General features: G+C 34.9%; 1 protein-coding gene across 2 annotated transcripts; it reads left to right on the plus strand.

Moving 5' to 3' along the window:
• Positions 1-5,758: 5,758 nt before the first annotated feature.
• Positions 5,759-15,863, plus strand: LOC135840702 (putative phosphatidate phosphatase). Of its 2 annotated transcripts, none has more exons than XM_065357352.1 (6): positions 5,759-5,986; positions 6,075-6,268; positions 6,361-6,668; positions 7,337-7,394; positions 7,464-7,637; positions 15,368-15,863. In XM_065357352.1, exons 2-6 carry the CDS (start codon positions 6,137-6,139, stop codon positions 15,485-15,487), a joined length of 792 nt encoding a protein of 263 aa, XP_065213424.1. In that variant the 5' UTR covers positions 5,759-5,986; positions 6,075-6,136; the 3' UTR covers positions 15,488-15,863. The 2 variants fall into 2 exon arrangements, with proteins under 2 accessions (XP_065213424.1, XP_065213423.1); XM_065357351.1 differs by lacking the exon at positions 15,368-15,863 and adding an exon at positions 8,736-9,694 and having other exon boundaries at positions 5,778-5,986.
• Positions 15,864-16,111: the final 248 nt, after the last annotated feature.

Raw genomic sequence — 16,111 nt, forward strand, 5'->3', positions numbered from 1 at the left:
TCACTTGGTTTCGGCAATTTGTGATAGTTGGTTCTCTAGTCATCGTTGATTAAATAAGTACCATGGGGGTACCTCTTCTTAGGGGAGACCATGGTAAAGTTCTTCAATTTACGTCATCTCGTGCATGGTTAATACAATGAATAAATCCAGATTAATCAAACTTATTTTGATCAATAACCAGTGTACCTTTTTGGTATTGAGGAATGTATCCGGACCCGGACATGTACTCAATACACAAAGTTTAATTTGTGCCTCCTTTAGTTAAGTTCCATCGATGCTCGTAGTATTAGGTGAGCCCAGGAAAGAGATGGAAAACGTGTACAGTTCGAGTAAGTGGTGTGATACACCTACTTCATTTAATATTATTCTTTTTCTCATAGATTCTCAGCCATGGTGTTGTGATCTATGATGATTAAACAAATTATTCATTTTCGTGTAAATATTAACATGTGCCTATTTTTGCATATCCTATCTTTAGTGTATAGTTAGGGTAACATCTGATTACTAGATTATTGGCTTAATTTTGGAGATTTATGTCATCACACGTATGGCGAGATCATTCTCTTCAAGAAATTCATTAGGTTTCATACTATCTATCAAAATTATAGATTATCACGTTAAATATGCGGAGGTTGGTTACAAAGTTAGACAAACGCCACTTCCACAAAAATCGAGTTAGATATTGATTCTTATAGGATTTTTAACACTCTTTTCATTGCTGAGGTCTGTTATTTTCAATATAGTACGTAAAATGGTAAAAAACGCGCTCAAAGTTTTGCCTTAGTTTCAAACACATACATGTGCAAATTGTCTTAGTTCTAAAAACAGACATATCCAGGATATGTCTGTTTTTGAAACTAAGATGATAGGATATGTCTCATTTTGAAACTAAGATAATGTTCATATGTCCCTGTTTGAATTGAAACTAAGGCGCAACTTTGATCGCGTTTTTTGACCTTTTATGTACTATTTTGAAACTAAGGGACCTCAGAAATGGAAATAGGGTTAAAAATCCTATAGGTATCAGAACCTAACTGATCTACTTCAATTTCAAATTATCTTTATCTTGGTTTCAAAATCAGACAAGTGCATTTTCAGGTTCTTTTTATTAGTGGTGGGGGGTGATGGTGGAAGGATATTTTTTGTATTTTTGTTACTCATTATCATCACTACAATTTGTCAAATACCCCCCACCTTTACAATCGTCGTCGTCGTCGTCATAGTCGCGCTCCTTTACAGGAGATAGCGTATACTTCCATCTATATCAGCCGGTTTCTAGCCTATCTGATAGTTTCTTTCAGGGTCTTACAGGGAGAGTTGGCCGGTGAGTTTGTTGTTAACATCTCCGATCGTTTCCTCCCTCTTGTAGTTCTTCCTTGAATTTTCCCCTGTACCGCTAGCATGAAAATACCATTTTCTCGTATTTTATGAGCTGGATACTTTAGCTTTCTGTTCTTTATATCTTCTACTACGACTTTCCGCTCCTCTCCTATTCTTGCTAATACTTCCTGGTTGGTGATGAAGTCCTTCCATGAGATCCGTAGTAGCCTTCGATAGCACCACATCTCAAAAGCAGATACTTTCTTCTCGCATTCTGCACTCATGGTCCATGTTTCACAGGAATACTTCAGAACGGTCCATACGTAGCATCGCATAATTCTCTTTCTCAGAGCTAGACTCATCGTTCGATTTCCCAGCACATTGGCTAGGTTGTTAAAGGCGCTTTTTGCCATTCCAATCCGTGATTTAATGTCTTTATGATCTCTACCATCATTATTTATCAGTGCTCCAAGGTATCTGAACTGATTTACATTTTCAATTTCTTGAGTTCCGATGTTGATTTTGACCTCCTTGAAGTCTCCTTTTGTAAATCTCATCACCATGGTCTTGCCTGCATTTATCTTCATTCCATATTTTAATCCAGCACTGTTGATTTGGTTGATCATTTTCTGCATCTGCGCTTCTGTTTCAGCAAGGATCACTTTGTCGTCTGCGTAGCTTATTTCATTTATTCTCTTGCCGTTGATCTTGAATCCCATTTGTTTGATTCGCGCTTCTCTCATTATTTCTTCTGCGTACACGTTGAACAGCCTAGGTGAGAGGGGGCATCCTTGTCTCACACCTCTCTTTATACCACATCTATTCTCCGAGTACTCAGTTCCAAACTTGATATTTGCGCTCTGCTCCCAGTACAAGTTCTTGATTATCCGCAGGTCTTTGTCATCGATATTGTATTTCTTCAGGATCTCCAGCATCCTCTCATGGTTGACACGATCAAATGCTTTTTCATAGTCGACGAAGCAAGCAATAATTTCCCTGTTTGCATTCAGTGCTCTTTGCTACAAAGCCATATTGTGTTTCGCTTAGATTTTCATCTATCTTCTTTTCAATTCTGGCATTTATGATGGATAGTAGTAGCTTTAGAGCATGGCTCATTAATGCGATGGTTCTATATTCAGAGCATTTTTGCGAGTTATTTTTCTTCGGTATTGGTACAAAATTTACTGCTTTGAAGTCCTTAGGCAGTCTACCTTCATTGTATATCTCATTTATAATCTTCAGCAGTTCTTTTTCGTACTCAGGTGTTAGATGTTTAATCAAGTCTACTGGTATGAGATCTTCCCCCACTGCTTTGTGGTTTCTGGCTCTCTTCACCGCATTTCTCAGCTCACACATTTCGATTCGTGGTGCCTCCTCTGTGGATGAAACTTCCAATTGAGCCAGACGTGTGTCATCTCCATACAGTTCCTGTATGTAGCTGATCCAGACCTCTTCTGTTTCTTGATTGTTGACACAATACTTTCCGTCTTTTCTTCGCATGTATGCTATTCCACTTCTCCTTTTCTTATGGGCAGCCATCATCTGCTTCACTTTGGTATGCATTTCTCTAGAGTTGTGTCTTTTCTCCAGTTCTTCTACTTCTCGACACTTCTCCTCATACCATTCATTTTTGGCCGTTCTGCACATTCCCATGATCTTGTGATTTAGTTCTGTGTATTCACTACTTGGTCTGTTTGCATTCCTTCGTTCTTCCATCAGATCCAGTATCTCTTGAGTTATCCATGGTTTATGTTTTCTTTTATCTTTGAGTGGAATAGACTTTTCTGCTGCTGTTTTAACCTTTCGCTTCCATTCTTGCCACTTTTCTTCAACACCTTGTTCTTCTTCCAACTTGTCTTCCTTTTGTTTTTCCAGTTCTTCTCTGAATTTCTTCTGCACATGCTTTGATTTGATCTTTGCAATGTCAAGTTGTTGGTATTGTTCTTTGCTCTTCTTCTGGCTCTTCATGACTATCTGGCATTTTGCAGCCAGTAGTTTATGGTCAGTGTTGCAGTCAGCACCAGGGTATGTATGACAGTTCTTCACTATGTTCTTGAATCTTCCTTTTACAAGAATGTAGTCTATCTGGTTTCTGGCTCGATCTCCAGGACTGACCCATGTGTATAATCTTCTTGCATGTTGTTTGAACCAGGTATTGCATATTATTAGATCGTGTCTTTCTGCAAACTCTATGAGCATTTCTCCTCTTTCATTCTGCTCTCCAAGTGCGTGCTTCCCTGCCACTTGGCTACCATGATCATTCCCGACTTTGGCATTGAAGTCTCCCATCAAAAACACAACATCATTGTTTTTTGAGCAGTTCATTACTTCTTCTAGGTCATTGTAGAAGTTATTGATTTCTGCTGTACTGCTTTCTGCTGTTGGCGCATAAACTTGAATTATCACAATTGGTTTTGGCTTGACCTCCAATCTCACAAATATTATCCTCTCTGATTTTGGAATTATGGCACTGATTTTATTGCTGATTCTGGTATGTATTATTATACCCACACCTAGTTCGTGTGTGTCTTTTCCAGCGTAGATCATTTCATAATCCTTATCTACCCGGTTTCTGCCATTTCCAGTCCATCGGGTCTCACTTATTCCTAATACGTCGATTTTTAATCTTCTGGCTTCCTTGATTACATTGGCAAGTTGTCCAATTTTATACAAGGTTCGTACGTTCCAGGTTGCGACGTTGATGTTGTTCCGCCTTGTTTTAACTCCGCATATTCTTAGCACCCTATCCGGCTGCCTTAGCGGATGAGGATCAGCCTGACGGAGACTTAGGGCCATTGCTGAATTGATGTCCATATAATTCTAGGGAGATATAATGGTGTTGGTTTCCCGTTGCCTTCCACCATGGTTTTCTGTTGGGGTTTGCTCCCTTAGCTGAATGTGCCAGTTTTTAGGCGCTGGTATTCGCCTTCTCACTCTGAAGCCCTTGAGCTTCCCTGGGGCTGGAACAAGTGAGTTGTTGGTGTTCTGCAGCTGTTATGCATTCTTGTTTGTAATCCGGTATTTATGTAGAGGTTTGGCCTTCAGCTTGCCACTCCTCCCCGTCGTTCCACCAACTGGAGAATTCTGCTTTGGCCATGTTTATCGATTCCGAGTCCATCAAACAGCAACATGTTACCACCCCGCACGACGTGGATGCACAGAATACCCCTGGTGTTGTCTTCGCCTTCTCATCTGTCCTCGGGGACTGGCTCCTCTTGATGATCCGAGCTACTACCTAGAGACTACCTCTAGCGACAACAACCTGTGCCCTCGCGAGGCACCTTTACAATGCTGTAGGTATATTTTTGTAACAAAAAACATGGATTTTCTCAAAATCAACCCTGTGGCGTTTGTCTAACTTTGTAACCAAGCTTCTCATATACATAGTAAGTAAAGCAGAGTCTTATTTATCATGTATCTTCTTTGAATGATGTATAGTGAGTTATACAAAGTACAACCCTTCGGAGCTATATAGGTATTGGCAAATATTCCCCGCCTAAGGAATATTTCTTATCTTCACCCCCATAGTAGTCTTTCTTGTCTACACTAAAACACGTAGTAATTCCATTCCGCACTATATCAATTTGCAAGTAGGTACACATACCATTACTGGTTTTTAATTTTTAAACATTTTTTGATAAGCGCCGATTTTTTTTTTACTTGTTTTAGCTACCTACCTAAGTACCTATAGTTAGGTACTTATTAAATATTATTTAGATAATTTTGTTAACTGCAATTGCCCAATTGCGAGTTGTGATTAGATAATAAGTGTATTCGTGTGTCTTTTTTTTTTTTTTTCAACAGTTACTCGCATAATACTGAACAAAGAACCTCACGAACTGTTGCCCAGAAATTCTTGCAAAAAATTGCACTAAAGATAGCTCCAGGGTCACACATCATGTTGTCAAACTTTCAAATCCCGGTTCTTCTGAGCTCAAATTTGAAGTACAATACAAAATTTGGAAATTTGGAAATTTTGAAATGTAAAATTTCCTAAATTCAAGAGACTTGTCAAAAAATAATCCACTAATGGATTCCAGAAGTCGAAACTCGCAGAAAAGGCGTCTTACCATATCAATTTTTTGTTCATCTTCGAAATTAAAAGAGGTAAAAATATTTTATTAATCAACACGAATTAGCAATGCCATAGAATTTGCGCTTTTTCTTCGAATTTGATTTTAAATACCTATTTTTAAATGGTTCAAAATTGTTTGCCAACGGGATTTGAAGAATAATCATGCAGAGTCAGTTGGTTCAGACATGGCTCTAAGATATCGTTTGGAAATTTTACCAATTACTCGTATGACCCTAAAAGTTCAGTCACTAGTGTACCTACTGATTTCCACGCGATTATTTCAAAGTTTTTAAGCGTAGAGGTCGGTGAGATAATACGAATAAATTCTAGATAAATGTAAGTAAATGCACCTGCTTCTGCAGCTTGCACATATTTACAAATTGGAACATTATGATACTTTTTTCTTAGAACAGTAAACGTCAACAAAATGAGAGGTGAAAGCTTATCTAGTTCCTATCTACATTTAGTAATCGCAATTCTGATATGAAGTAGGTACAATATTGCAGCTATGGTGATGGTTTTTTTATTTAGTGTTTTTGTTGTCTTTTGAAAGTTTTGCATGAATTTGTTTTGTAATTAATAGGTACCCAAGTAAGTATAATTCAATAACTAGAATTTTCAAAAAACATTTTTCAAAGTGAAGTAGATGAATATTAACATAGTGCGTTTTTGTAATTAGGTCGATCCCTACGCATTTAATTCGATAAGAGCGAGCATCATTTTAAGATCCATACGCTTTTAATGGAGTTTCCTGTTCAACCATTCCAACGAGGATTTTTCTGCAACGATGAGTCGATTCGATTACCATATTTTGAACCTACTGTATCCACGACCTCTTTATATTCATTTGGATTACTGATCCCAACACTGATAGTAAGTAGGTCCCTTTTTTCTTTAAAAATTCTGTTACATCAGCTTTCAATTTCAGATCTATCTAACTCTTGAATTGATTAATTTACTTGCAGATTTTTGGAGGCGAATATGTCCACCATGTATTGCGAAAAGATACAAAATTGTCGAACCGTTATTTGACGAGAAAACACGAAATCTCGAATTATTATCGAAGTGTGTTTCGAAAACTACTTTGTTTCGTGAGTGGAGCCCTGTACGGGTATTTTATTTCAGCTGTGGGTAAATTCACTGTAGGTCGTCTAAGACCAAATTTCATCGCATTATGCGGTATTGATTTATCAACTGTTTGTCGAGACCATCCCTACGAATATATTACCAATTTCACGTGTCCCAATGGCGAATTTGCGGGTAACGATGGCAGGTAGGTAAAATGCAGATGATAAGGTGTAATACTTAGTTGGTATAAAAATAAAAACCGATGATAAAATTGTATGCATACTCGTGTCTAAAGTGCAAGGTAGGTTAAATATCACGTGGATAATGCGTGTTGAACTGTTGAATGAAATGGGTTTGTTCTAACGTTCTAATTTCATTGTAAGTAAGTTGGCTGCTTTTAAAATAGTTTGTGGTTTAATGGAGCATCTCAGAGCTGATACGGGAATTTAACAATGATTAGTTGAACAAAAACAAATAATACAAACTGTATATGTATACCTATAGTACCTATCTATTCGAGAAAAAATTTGGTCCCACTTTTCCTACAGTAAAGAAAAAATAAACTTTTTCATTATTCCTAAATTAATGAGTAGACTGGGTGAGGTGAATGGCCTTCTAAATTTACAGTATAATAACGTCATAGATTTATTTTAAATTTATGGGATGTTGATTTTTTGACAAATAGGAAGGCAGATAAGATAATAGGTACCTAAAGAGATAAAGTTATGACAATTGTGGCGGAAAAAATTCAATTTCATTAATTAATATGGTACCTACCAAAAATATAAATTAATAATCTCTCGAAGACTTGAAAAATAATCATCTTGTAAAGTGGAAGGCTACCTACTGAAATTTATGTTTTTTGATTTCCAGAATTTCTTTTCCTTCCGACCATGCGGGATTTTCATTTTATGCAGCCGTTTTTACAGTGGTAAATTATAAAATTTTTATACCCAATGCTGTGAAAAAAAAACATTTCATGTGTTTTTTTCTTCGTTAGTTATACTTGCAGAAGAGAATTAAATGTGGATCTTTGTTCTGGAAACCACTGTTACAATTTCTCATCTTATTACTAGCTTGGTGGATTTCTCTAACTCGAGTTATGAATAATCAACATCATATGAGTGACGTAATAGCAGGCATATTCATTGGAAGTGGCGTTGCTTTAATAAATGTAAGTATTTATTTACCTACGCCTAAACCTTAGTGTGGAACTTCTTCAACTTGTGAAAAAATTATTTGCGGTTTTTTATGCTTCCTTCTCCCCCTCCTAGCTCCTAAAGCTACATACAAGGTGTCCACTGTCCAGTGAGTCAGATTTGGATACAATAGGGTACCACACTAGAAAAAATTAGATAAAGGTATTGCCAATCTTTAAATTTGAAGGGGCTAATTGCGTTTTTCGAAATCAACTTTTAAAATTCATTTTTGACACCAGGAGTGAGGAGGGGGCATATAACATCAAAAACTAAACAAAATCACGTATATTATGACTTTTCACCTAATAAATTGAAGGATCTCTACGAACGAATTTTAATTTCAAAAAATCGCAATGAAATATAATTGCGGAAATGAATAGTTTGACTAAAAATGAACAAATTTTGTTACGATCAATTTTGTTCCAACTCTAAAATTTTAACAGTTAATGGAATTTCAAAAATGGCAATTTCGTGAACATTTTCGTGAATTTATCAACTTTCGATCTCTCTCGCATCTTTTTAAATTTCAGAATTTGAAAAAAATTGAATTTTTTGAATCCAAGATAGACTCTCAGCACAACGTTTTTTGAAATTTGAGGAAAATTGAAAACTATAGGGAATTATTTTTCCACTTTTAGTTGCCCAAGTTGACTTTTCAAATTGTCGAACTTTAGATTTAGCCTAAAATTGCTAAACTTTGAATTGGACCACGTAATGAATACCTTACCTTGCCAGAAACTCTAAAACAGCTCGAAAGGGTCAAATGTTGTTCCACAGGAGGTTGAAGTAAATCCAAAAGCTGGTTTCTTATTCCAATGGTAAAACACATAGGCCTATAATTTCTCGTGAGATTTCAAAATTTTCACGTTACCTAGTTTAGTCATTTTTAGCGTTTTGCCATAAATATGTATTTTGGTTTTCAAAAATTCACTAAAAACAGAAGAATTGATTTAAATCACTAAGAATTTAGTTGAGATTTTTTTCACATGTTTTTTTTTTTGAAAAATCAAAATTTTGTGCATATCAAAAACAGTTTTCCTCTTGATACTAATCACATTATTTGTTTACAAAAGACGATTTTAGTTCATTCATTTTTCGAGGACGAAGACTCAGTTTCCAATTCAAGTTCGAATAATGGTCTTTCCAGCAAAGTCCTGTCCGAGACACGTGGTTTGCTTTCTTCTGCAGAATGACTGTAATATGGATAGGTACCTACCATTTTTCAAATCATTGCTACCGGCTAATGAGATGATGATCAGAAGTTATAACATGCCTGTTTATTGGAACGAAACTTTGCCCATGGCGTACACCTAATTACCACTTACTAGTTAGAGTAGAACTTACACACAGAGATAACATATTCGCTACAGCCCTATCTAATTCTTGTAATTAGAAATTTTTAGTAAAAATTCCGATTCAACTTTGGAAAATGTGCAAAAAAGATTTTTTAGCCACATAATATGGCCCACCTTTGAAATTAAAATAAAGACTCGAATTTTCAAATGAGCAACAAATTTTAATAACCTTTTGCCTATACCTATATAATTAGACCTTAATTTTAAAAATGAACCATTCCGTATAGAACTTTTTAAATTCGTTTTCAAAAATTATATTATTATATCGAAATCAATTTCCAAACAGCTAAAAATTTGTTTGAAAACTAATCCAATTTTTTCCCCATATTTCAAATTGCTCGTAAGTATAACTTCTTCAATTTCGGAGATGATGGGCAATTTTGGCAGAAAATCTGTTCTGATCATTTTCAAAAGTTGTATCACGTTTCTTATTTGAAATCTTCATTTTGTAGAGTTTTGAAACGGTGGTCCTTTCAATATTTTTGATCAGACAGATTTCAGATATGATCATCATTTCTAATTGCTCGATTGTCAAAAGGTGATAATCAAGTTCCAAGAATCTGACACAACGTGTTTTTTTCATGTTAGATCCTGTCAATTTTTTATACCAATTTTCATTATAATTTTGAGCCTCGGTACAATTGTTGCTCATTTTTCAAAATAAACGTTGTACTTTATGGGGTATCTAATCATTTTTGAAAATTGTGAGTTCTGACACGAATGCTTTGTTACGAGTATTTCAAAACAATTTTTTTTCATCTTAGATAAGGTGTGTGACTGGGAAGAAAAAAAAAGTCAAGACACAGAAGTTGGTAAAATTATTTTCCCTATAAGTTTTTTCTCTGTACGAGGGGGTACGTAGAATTTGCACCTTTCTAAATTTTTAAAACAGTTGGGTAGCTCAAATATTATATTTGTATCAACTACCTACCAACGTAAATACTCAAAAATGCCCACTTCCTGTGCAAATTTTAAAAAAGAAGTGACCATAAAAAATTTTTTCCTTGCATAAAATGTTGTTCAATTACGACTCTCGTGAAATTCGCCTTTTATTTCAAGGTTAAAAAACAATATCATCTTACTACGTAGACGCGGTTGCATAATATTTTCATCACATGCCAACAATATTGTTCTTTTTCTAAATGGCTTTTTTATATTTCACCGAGTTATCATTTGAATAGCTCGAATTTTTGACATATTTTCCCCCTTATCAGTAGGAATTACTGAAAACTGCACTTGCACGAATAACGTTATTTAAATGAAAATTAAATTAAAATTCTTTTTTACTTTACTTTTTATTACATGAAAATGAAAAACAAAAAATCTCAACTTTATTACCTATCACCAACTTGGATGAAAAATGCACCGTCGTAAATCAGCGCTGCGTTACTTTTTGAGACATGATAATAAAAAGGGTTGATTAGCGTCTGTCTGTTCAAAAAAAGTTCATTTAATTTGTGTGTTACGTACGGAACGGATCATTCTTCTTCAACAATGCTAAGTATATAGGTACCTACCTTTAGATCTAAAGGAAAGTAGTCTGCAGCTGTATAAGTATAACTAAATCAACGTGTAAGAAAACGTCATCTATCGATTTTATTTTCTGTTTTACTGTTTTTCAACATTGAGCTTTTTAGTAAAATGAAAACGCAAAGTGTGTTCTTCGTTGGAGTGATAGTGATAATGATATTGGTACCACTTTTATCTGCTGATGAAGAAACTAAGCCTAAATTTCAAGACTGTCACGACATCGACAAGAACGATTTTTATGCCCAAGTCGCTTGTGATTGTCATAATAGGTATGCAGCTGTTGGTAAGGAGCCGGATAAGAAAAGCGACACATATTGTTATTGCCACAGAGAATCATATAAAGATTCATTATTCTGCGTTTGTACAATCTTCGATACGTTGGATAAGCGTTGTCCAGAAGACGAGGACGAATGAAGTCCAGAAGAAGATGTTAATTATCCTTATAAGTAATACGTTTGCAATATAAATGTGAATCGAATATTTAATTAAGAATACCTAGTATGTAATTACAAAGTTTTCCAAAATGGCTGAAAATGGGAAATTTCAGTTGAAAATAGCTCCCGTTGTTGTACGTGGTATAGAATTTTGATTTTTTTCAAATTGTAGTGCTTTGAGAGGGTAATCGACGAATGATGTCTAAAATCGGTGTTGCCACTTTCAAAAATCTAAAAAAATCGCTTTAAAAACTTATACTTTAAATATAACCATGATGTTGGCGAGTAAAAATTCTGACAAAAAATTCTCAGTTTTAGTACTTTTCACGTAGAATAACATTTTCGAGAAAAAAAATTACAATTTTGGCACTTATTGTAAAAATATCATCAGAAACCTAAAAAATGAAAATTTTTGCATTTTTGAAATATTTTACCAACGCGTAGACGAACATGTGGAAAAAAACTCTCCCTCCCCATCCCTCCTCCCCATAAGTCAACGAATTGACGAAAAACACAATTTTGACAATGTTGCTCCAAAGCTCCTACAAAAAAAAATCAAAAACAATGTCCGGTTTGCGTCATTCGTCATCGTATGATGACCTCTACACATGATCTGATTTTGAAAAACATCGCGATGACCCTTCGTGCAAAAATCCACCGATTTGGCATGGAATTACCCAACAGTGGATGGAATTTTAAAATTGACAATTTGATGAAAATTTTCGCGAATTTAAGTACCAAGTTTCAATCTCTTGTCTCTTTTTAAATTTCAGAATTAAAAAATAATTGATCCTAACAAAATTTATTCATTATTTTTCAGAAGTACATGGGTAAATTCTCAGAAAAAAGGTGAATTTTGATGTGCATAATTTTGAAAAATAAAAATCATTTTTTTGGAAAATTTCAAGTGGGAATCATTTGTATAGGTGTCCCAGATCCCTGTTCTAGTGTTGGCCTCAATTCAATCCCCCCCACTGTGGACCCCGGCCCCCCTAAAACAGCGATAATTAGGATTCGACCCTCATCGATGTGTAATATGTCGATTGATATGTTTTCGAGATCGTAGAATTCGAATCTGGAGTTATTTTTTATGTAGAGGTGGAGGGTGAGGCGTGGGGAGGGGGAAAATGTCAAATTTTGCTTATATTATCTTGTAATATGTCAATTTATGTTTTTCAGGCCGCAAAGTTCGAATCTGGACTTATTTTTATAGTAGGGGTAGAGGTGAGGTGTGGGGAGGGAGAAAATGTCAAATTTTGCTTGTTTTATCGTGTAATATGTCGACTAGCGCGATAAAAGTACAGCTGTCTGAAATTTGGCCAAGTCGAAGGACAAATGGGCGCTGGACAAGCCGAAGGACAATCTCAACGTTTTTTCGTTTCTAGCCTTACCTACTGGACATTATTCGATTTTTAACACGTAATAAATGTGTACTTATCATGTAGAATAACTTCCCTTTCTCAATTATCGTTTTTGGCGGGTTCATCAGGGTAAATAAAAAGGCAAGCCGAAGGACACCAATTTTGCGAAATATCATATTTTCAGAGACAAGTACGATCAGAACGAGCCATTGCGTAGGTTATGAGAATAACATTGCGGGGTAACATTTTTATGAAGACAGTGAACCAGTGCAGCCACTCACCAGAAAAAAATATTGGATTGGGAAGCTACCAAAAATAATTGAAAATTGCTCGAAAATTTGCGCAAAAAGTGTGTGACAGTTTTCAAAATGTGAAATGTCAGCTTCCTATGGACTTATTCCAATTGCAATTTGCACAATAATGGACCTTCGTGTTCTATGATAATGAGAACGTGCCAATTTTTCCCCAAAAAAATGAAGTTCATGACACTTTATAACATTCATTTTCAAAAACATGGTGTGTGACAGCCAAGTCGAAGGACATTTAGGGTATAAAATCGAATGTACACCAATGAAAGGAGGGGCTAAAAATTTCAATACCATATGTGAAATGTGTGGGGGGATGATCCTTGAATGGACCAAAAAAAAAAAAAAATTCCTGCTAAAACCTTTGAGAAATTTGCCATGTACACGATTTTTACCTTTTTCTGAGAATTACCCACATACCAATGTATTCATTTCCGCAATTATTTTTTATATATTGCGATTTTTTGAAATTAATATTCATTCATAGCCCCTTGAGTTTGCAAGTTAGGCAACCGCATTTACCTTATCAAGCGAAAATTTAAAATAAAATATATCAAAATGGACATTTTTTCGTTTTTTGGACCCATTTTTTCAAATAATTTTCACTCTCGCAGTAATTCCAACTTCATTTACATAAAATCATTAAATTACAAAAGGTGTTCAGAAAATTGCTTCTGAATTTCGATTTTTCGTGCTTAAAAAATCTGATTTTGCCCCTACTTGAGAAAATCCTGGCTACGCCACTGTACTTGGTTGTACATAAATCTGAATTCTCGCTGACCTCCCACTGGACACCCTGTATAGGTTATGACGAGGAAAAAAAGAAGTGCCGGAAAGTCTCATGGGTAGGTAAGTACCTATTTACAATACAAGAAAATCAAAATTATTGATTTGATCGTTTCCTCTTTTTGAAGCCTGTGTAGTGTGTATGGGATGAGTTAAGCAACATTTTGGGGGCTGGGGGAAGTTTTCTTTGAAGAAGAGGTTATTTAGGGAGGGGTTTTAACCAGAAGTGGAGCAATTTCAAAAAAATGTTTAGTCTTCAATTTTCTTTTTTTTTAAACTTTGGAGGTCTCTACTACGTAATTACTCGTAGTGATTATAAGGGGATCAGCTTTGTTGGGGACAAAGGATTTATTGAAAAGTGAATTACCTACACAAAAATGGGAGATTTAAAAGAAAAACCTAGGTATCTATCTACTTCGATTGTTCTATTTCTTCTTTGATTTTTTCCTATTTTCGACGAGGACCAAGGAACCAACATAGCTGCAGGTGGTGGTCATTTCTAAAAAAAAATAAGAAGAAATTCATGCTATAAGGTATAAGTAGGTACTCGTTGAATAAGTTCGGTAATTTTGGAATAAATTCAAAGTTTGTCATAAATTGAGAAGTCCACTTGAACAACTAAAATTGAGAAAATAATTCCCCATTTTCAAATTTTCCCCAATTTTGAAAAATGTTGCTTCGGGGGTCCTTTTCCCCTTTCAAGTTTAAAAAAAACGCATACCTGAATTGAATTTTTTGATTTTTTTAACATTAGAAGAGAGATTCCCTGCACAACGTTTTTGAAATTCGAGGAAAATTGTGATCTGTCACGAGAAAACCAGGTTAGTGTCCAAAAAATCGATTTGTTTTTTTTTATGGATATTGGTAGTACTCAGCGTGCAGAATCCGCCTGTGGTGGTTAAAACGTTCGCGAACGATTCTTTTGACCCTAAATTCAAGGTTAAAAAAATAGAGCAACTACAAAAAAAGTTTGAAAAATTTTTTTTTTGTGATTTTCTTGAAAAGTATGTTCTGAGGAGTCAATATGCAAATTTTTGGGGCAATCGGCCCACATTTGGAGAATTAGTGCCATTTTATTGAAATTTGAATGAGGCTTAAGCTGGAAAAATCAACTCTTTTCACCTTGAACAAAATTTTTGAAAACATTGAAAAACTCAATAAATAACTTTATTTTATATTAATTATTAATTCTTAGTAGTTTTCGCGAAATTTTTCAAATTTTTGGCGCAAAATTTTTAAAAAACGAAAAAATCGATTTGGGGAAATTTCGATTATTGGCCTTTGGCAACCCTGATTTTGAAAAAAATGTCAGGTTATGTTGGCACCCCTTGTGGTCAAAAGTGGTCCAAGTTTCACGGACCTACGAATCATAGATCGCCGAACACATAGATTCAAACCTTCAAATACCCGTCGTGTAAAATTTACGTTTTGGACACTAACCTGGTTTTCTCGTGACAGATCACAATTGAAAACTGGGGAATTAATTTTCCATTTTTAGTTGTCCAAGTTGACTAATCAATTTATAACGAACTTTGGATTTACTCCAAAATTATAAAACTTTGAATTGCGCAGCATAATGAATACCTTGCCATAAACTAGCGATTACAGCTCGATGGGGTCAAATATTGTTCCACAGAAGGCTGAAATACCGATATTATCAAAGGCTGTTTTTTTATTGCAACTGGTAAAACACATCATGTATAATTACTCGTGAGATTTCAAAATTTTCACGTCACCTTTATTTTTAGCGTTTTGCAATAAATATTTTAGTTTTCAAAAATTCACCAAAAACTGAAGAATTGATTTCAATTACTAAGAATTTAGTCAAGATTTTTTTTTCACGTGTTTTTTTGAAAAAATTGAAATTTTATGCATGTTAAAGGCAGTTTTTCTCTTGATACTTTTTCACTAATCATATTTTTTGTTTTTGAAAGACAATTTTAGTTCATTCATTTTCGAGGACGAAGACTCAGTTTCCAGTTCAAGTTCGAATAATGGTATTTCCAGCAAAGTCCTGTCAGAGACACGTGGTTTTTTTTTCTTCTGCAGAATGACTGTGATGGATGGATATACCTAACCTTATATCTACTTCTTGGAACGAAAATTTTCCTATATCATGGGTTGGATAGCTCAAATAGGTACCTACTTATTTCCCTCTAAAAATGTCGTTCGTTTACGACTCTCGTAAAATTCACCTTTTATTTCAAGGTGAAAAATATTATCCTACAATGTATGAGCTGGTGCGTTGAATTTTCAGCACAATGTCAGCAATTGTCCTTTTTCTAAATGACTTTTTTAGCACTATTTCACCAAGTTATCATTCAAATGGCTTGGATTTTTGACGTATTTTCCTCCTTATCAAGGTATTAAGGAAAACTGCACATGTACTTATAACTATTTAAGCAAAAATAAAAATTTATTTCTTTTTTACTTTACTTTTTATTACCTGAAAATGAAAAAAAAAAAAATCACAAATTCATTATCACAGCGCTTCGTTACTTCTTGCGACATGACAATAAAAAGGGCAGATTAGCATCCGTTTTTACAAAAAAAAATCATTCAGTTTGTGTGTTACATACGGGACGGATCATTCTGCTTCAACCATTCCAAGTACATACTACTTACCTATACTTTACTTCTAAAGGAATGTAGTCTGCGGACATTGGAGGGTGGGACCC

The sequence above is a fragment of the Planococcus citri genome, chromosome 3, assembly GCF_950023065.1.
Source record: "Planococcus citri chromosome 3, ihPlaCitr1.1, whole genome shotgun sequence".
NCBI lineage: Eukaryota > Metazoa > Arthropoda > Insecta > Hemiptera > Pseudococcidae > Planococcus > Planococcus citri.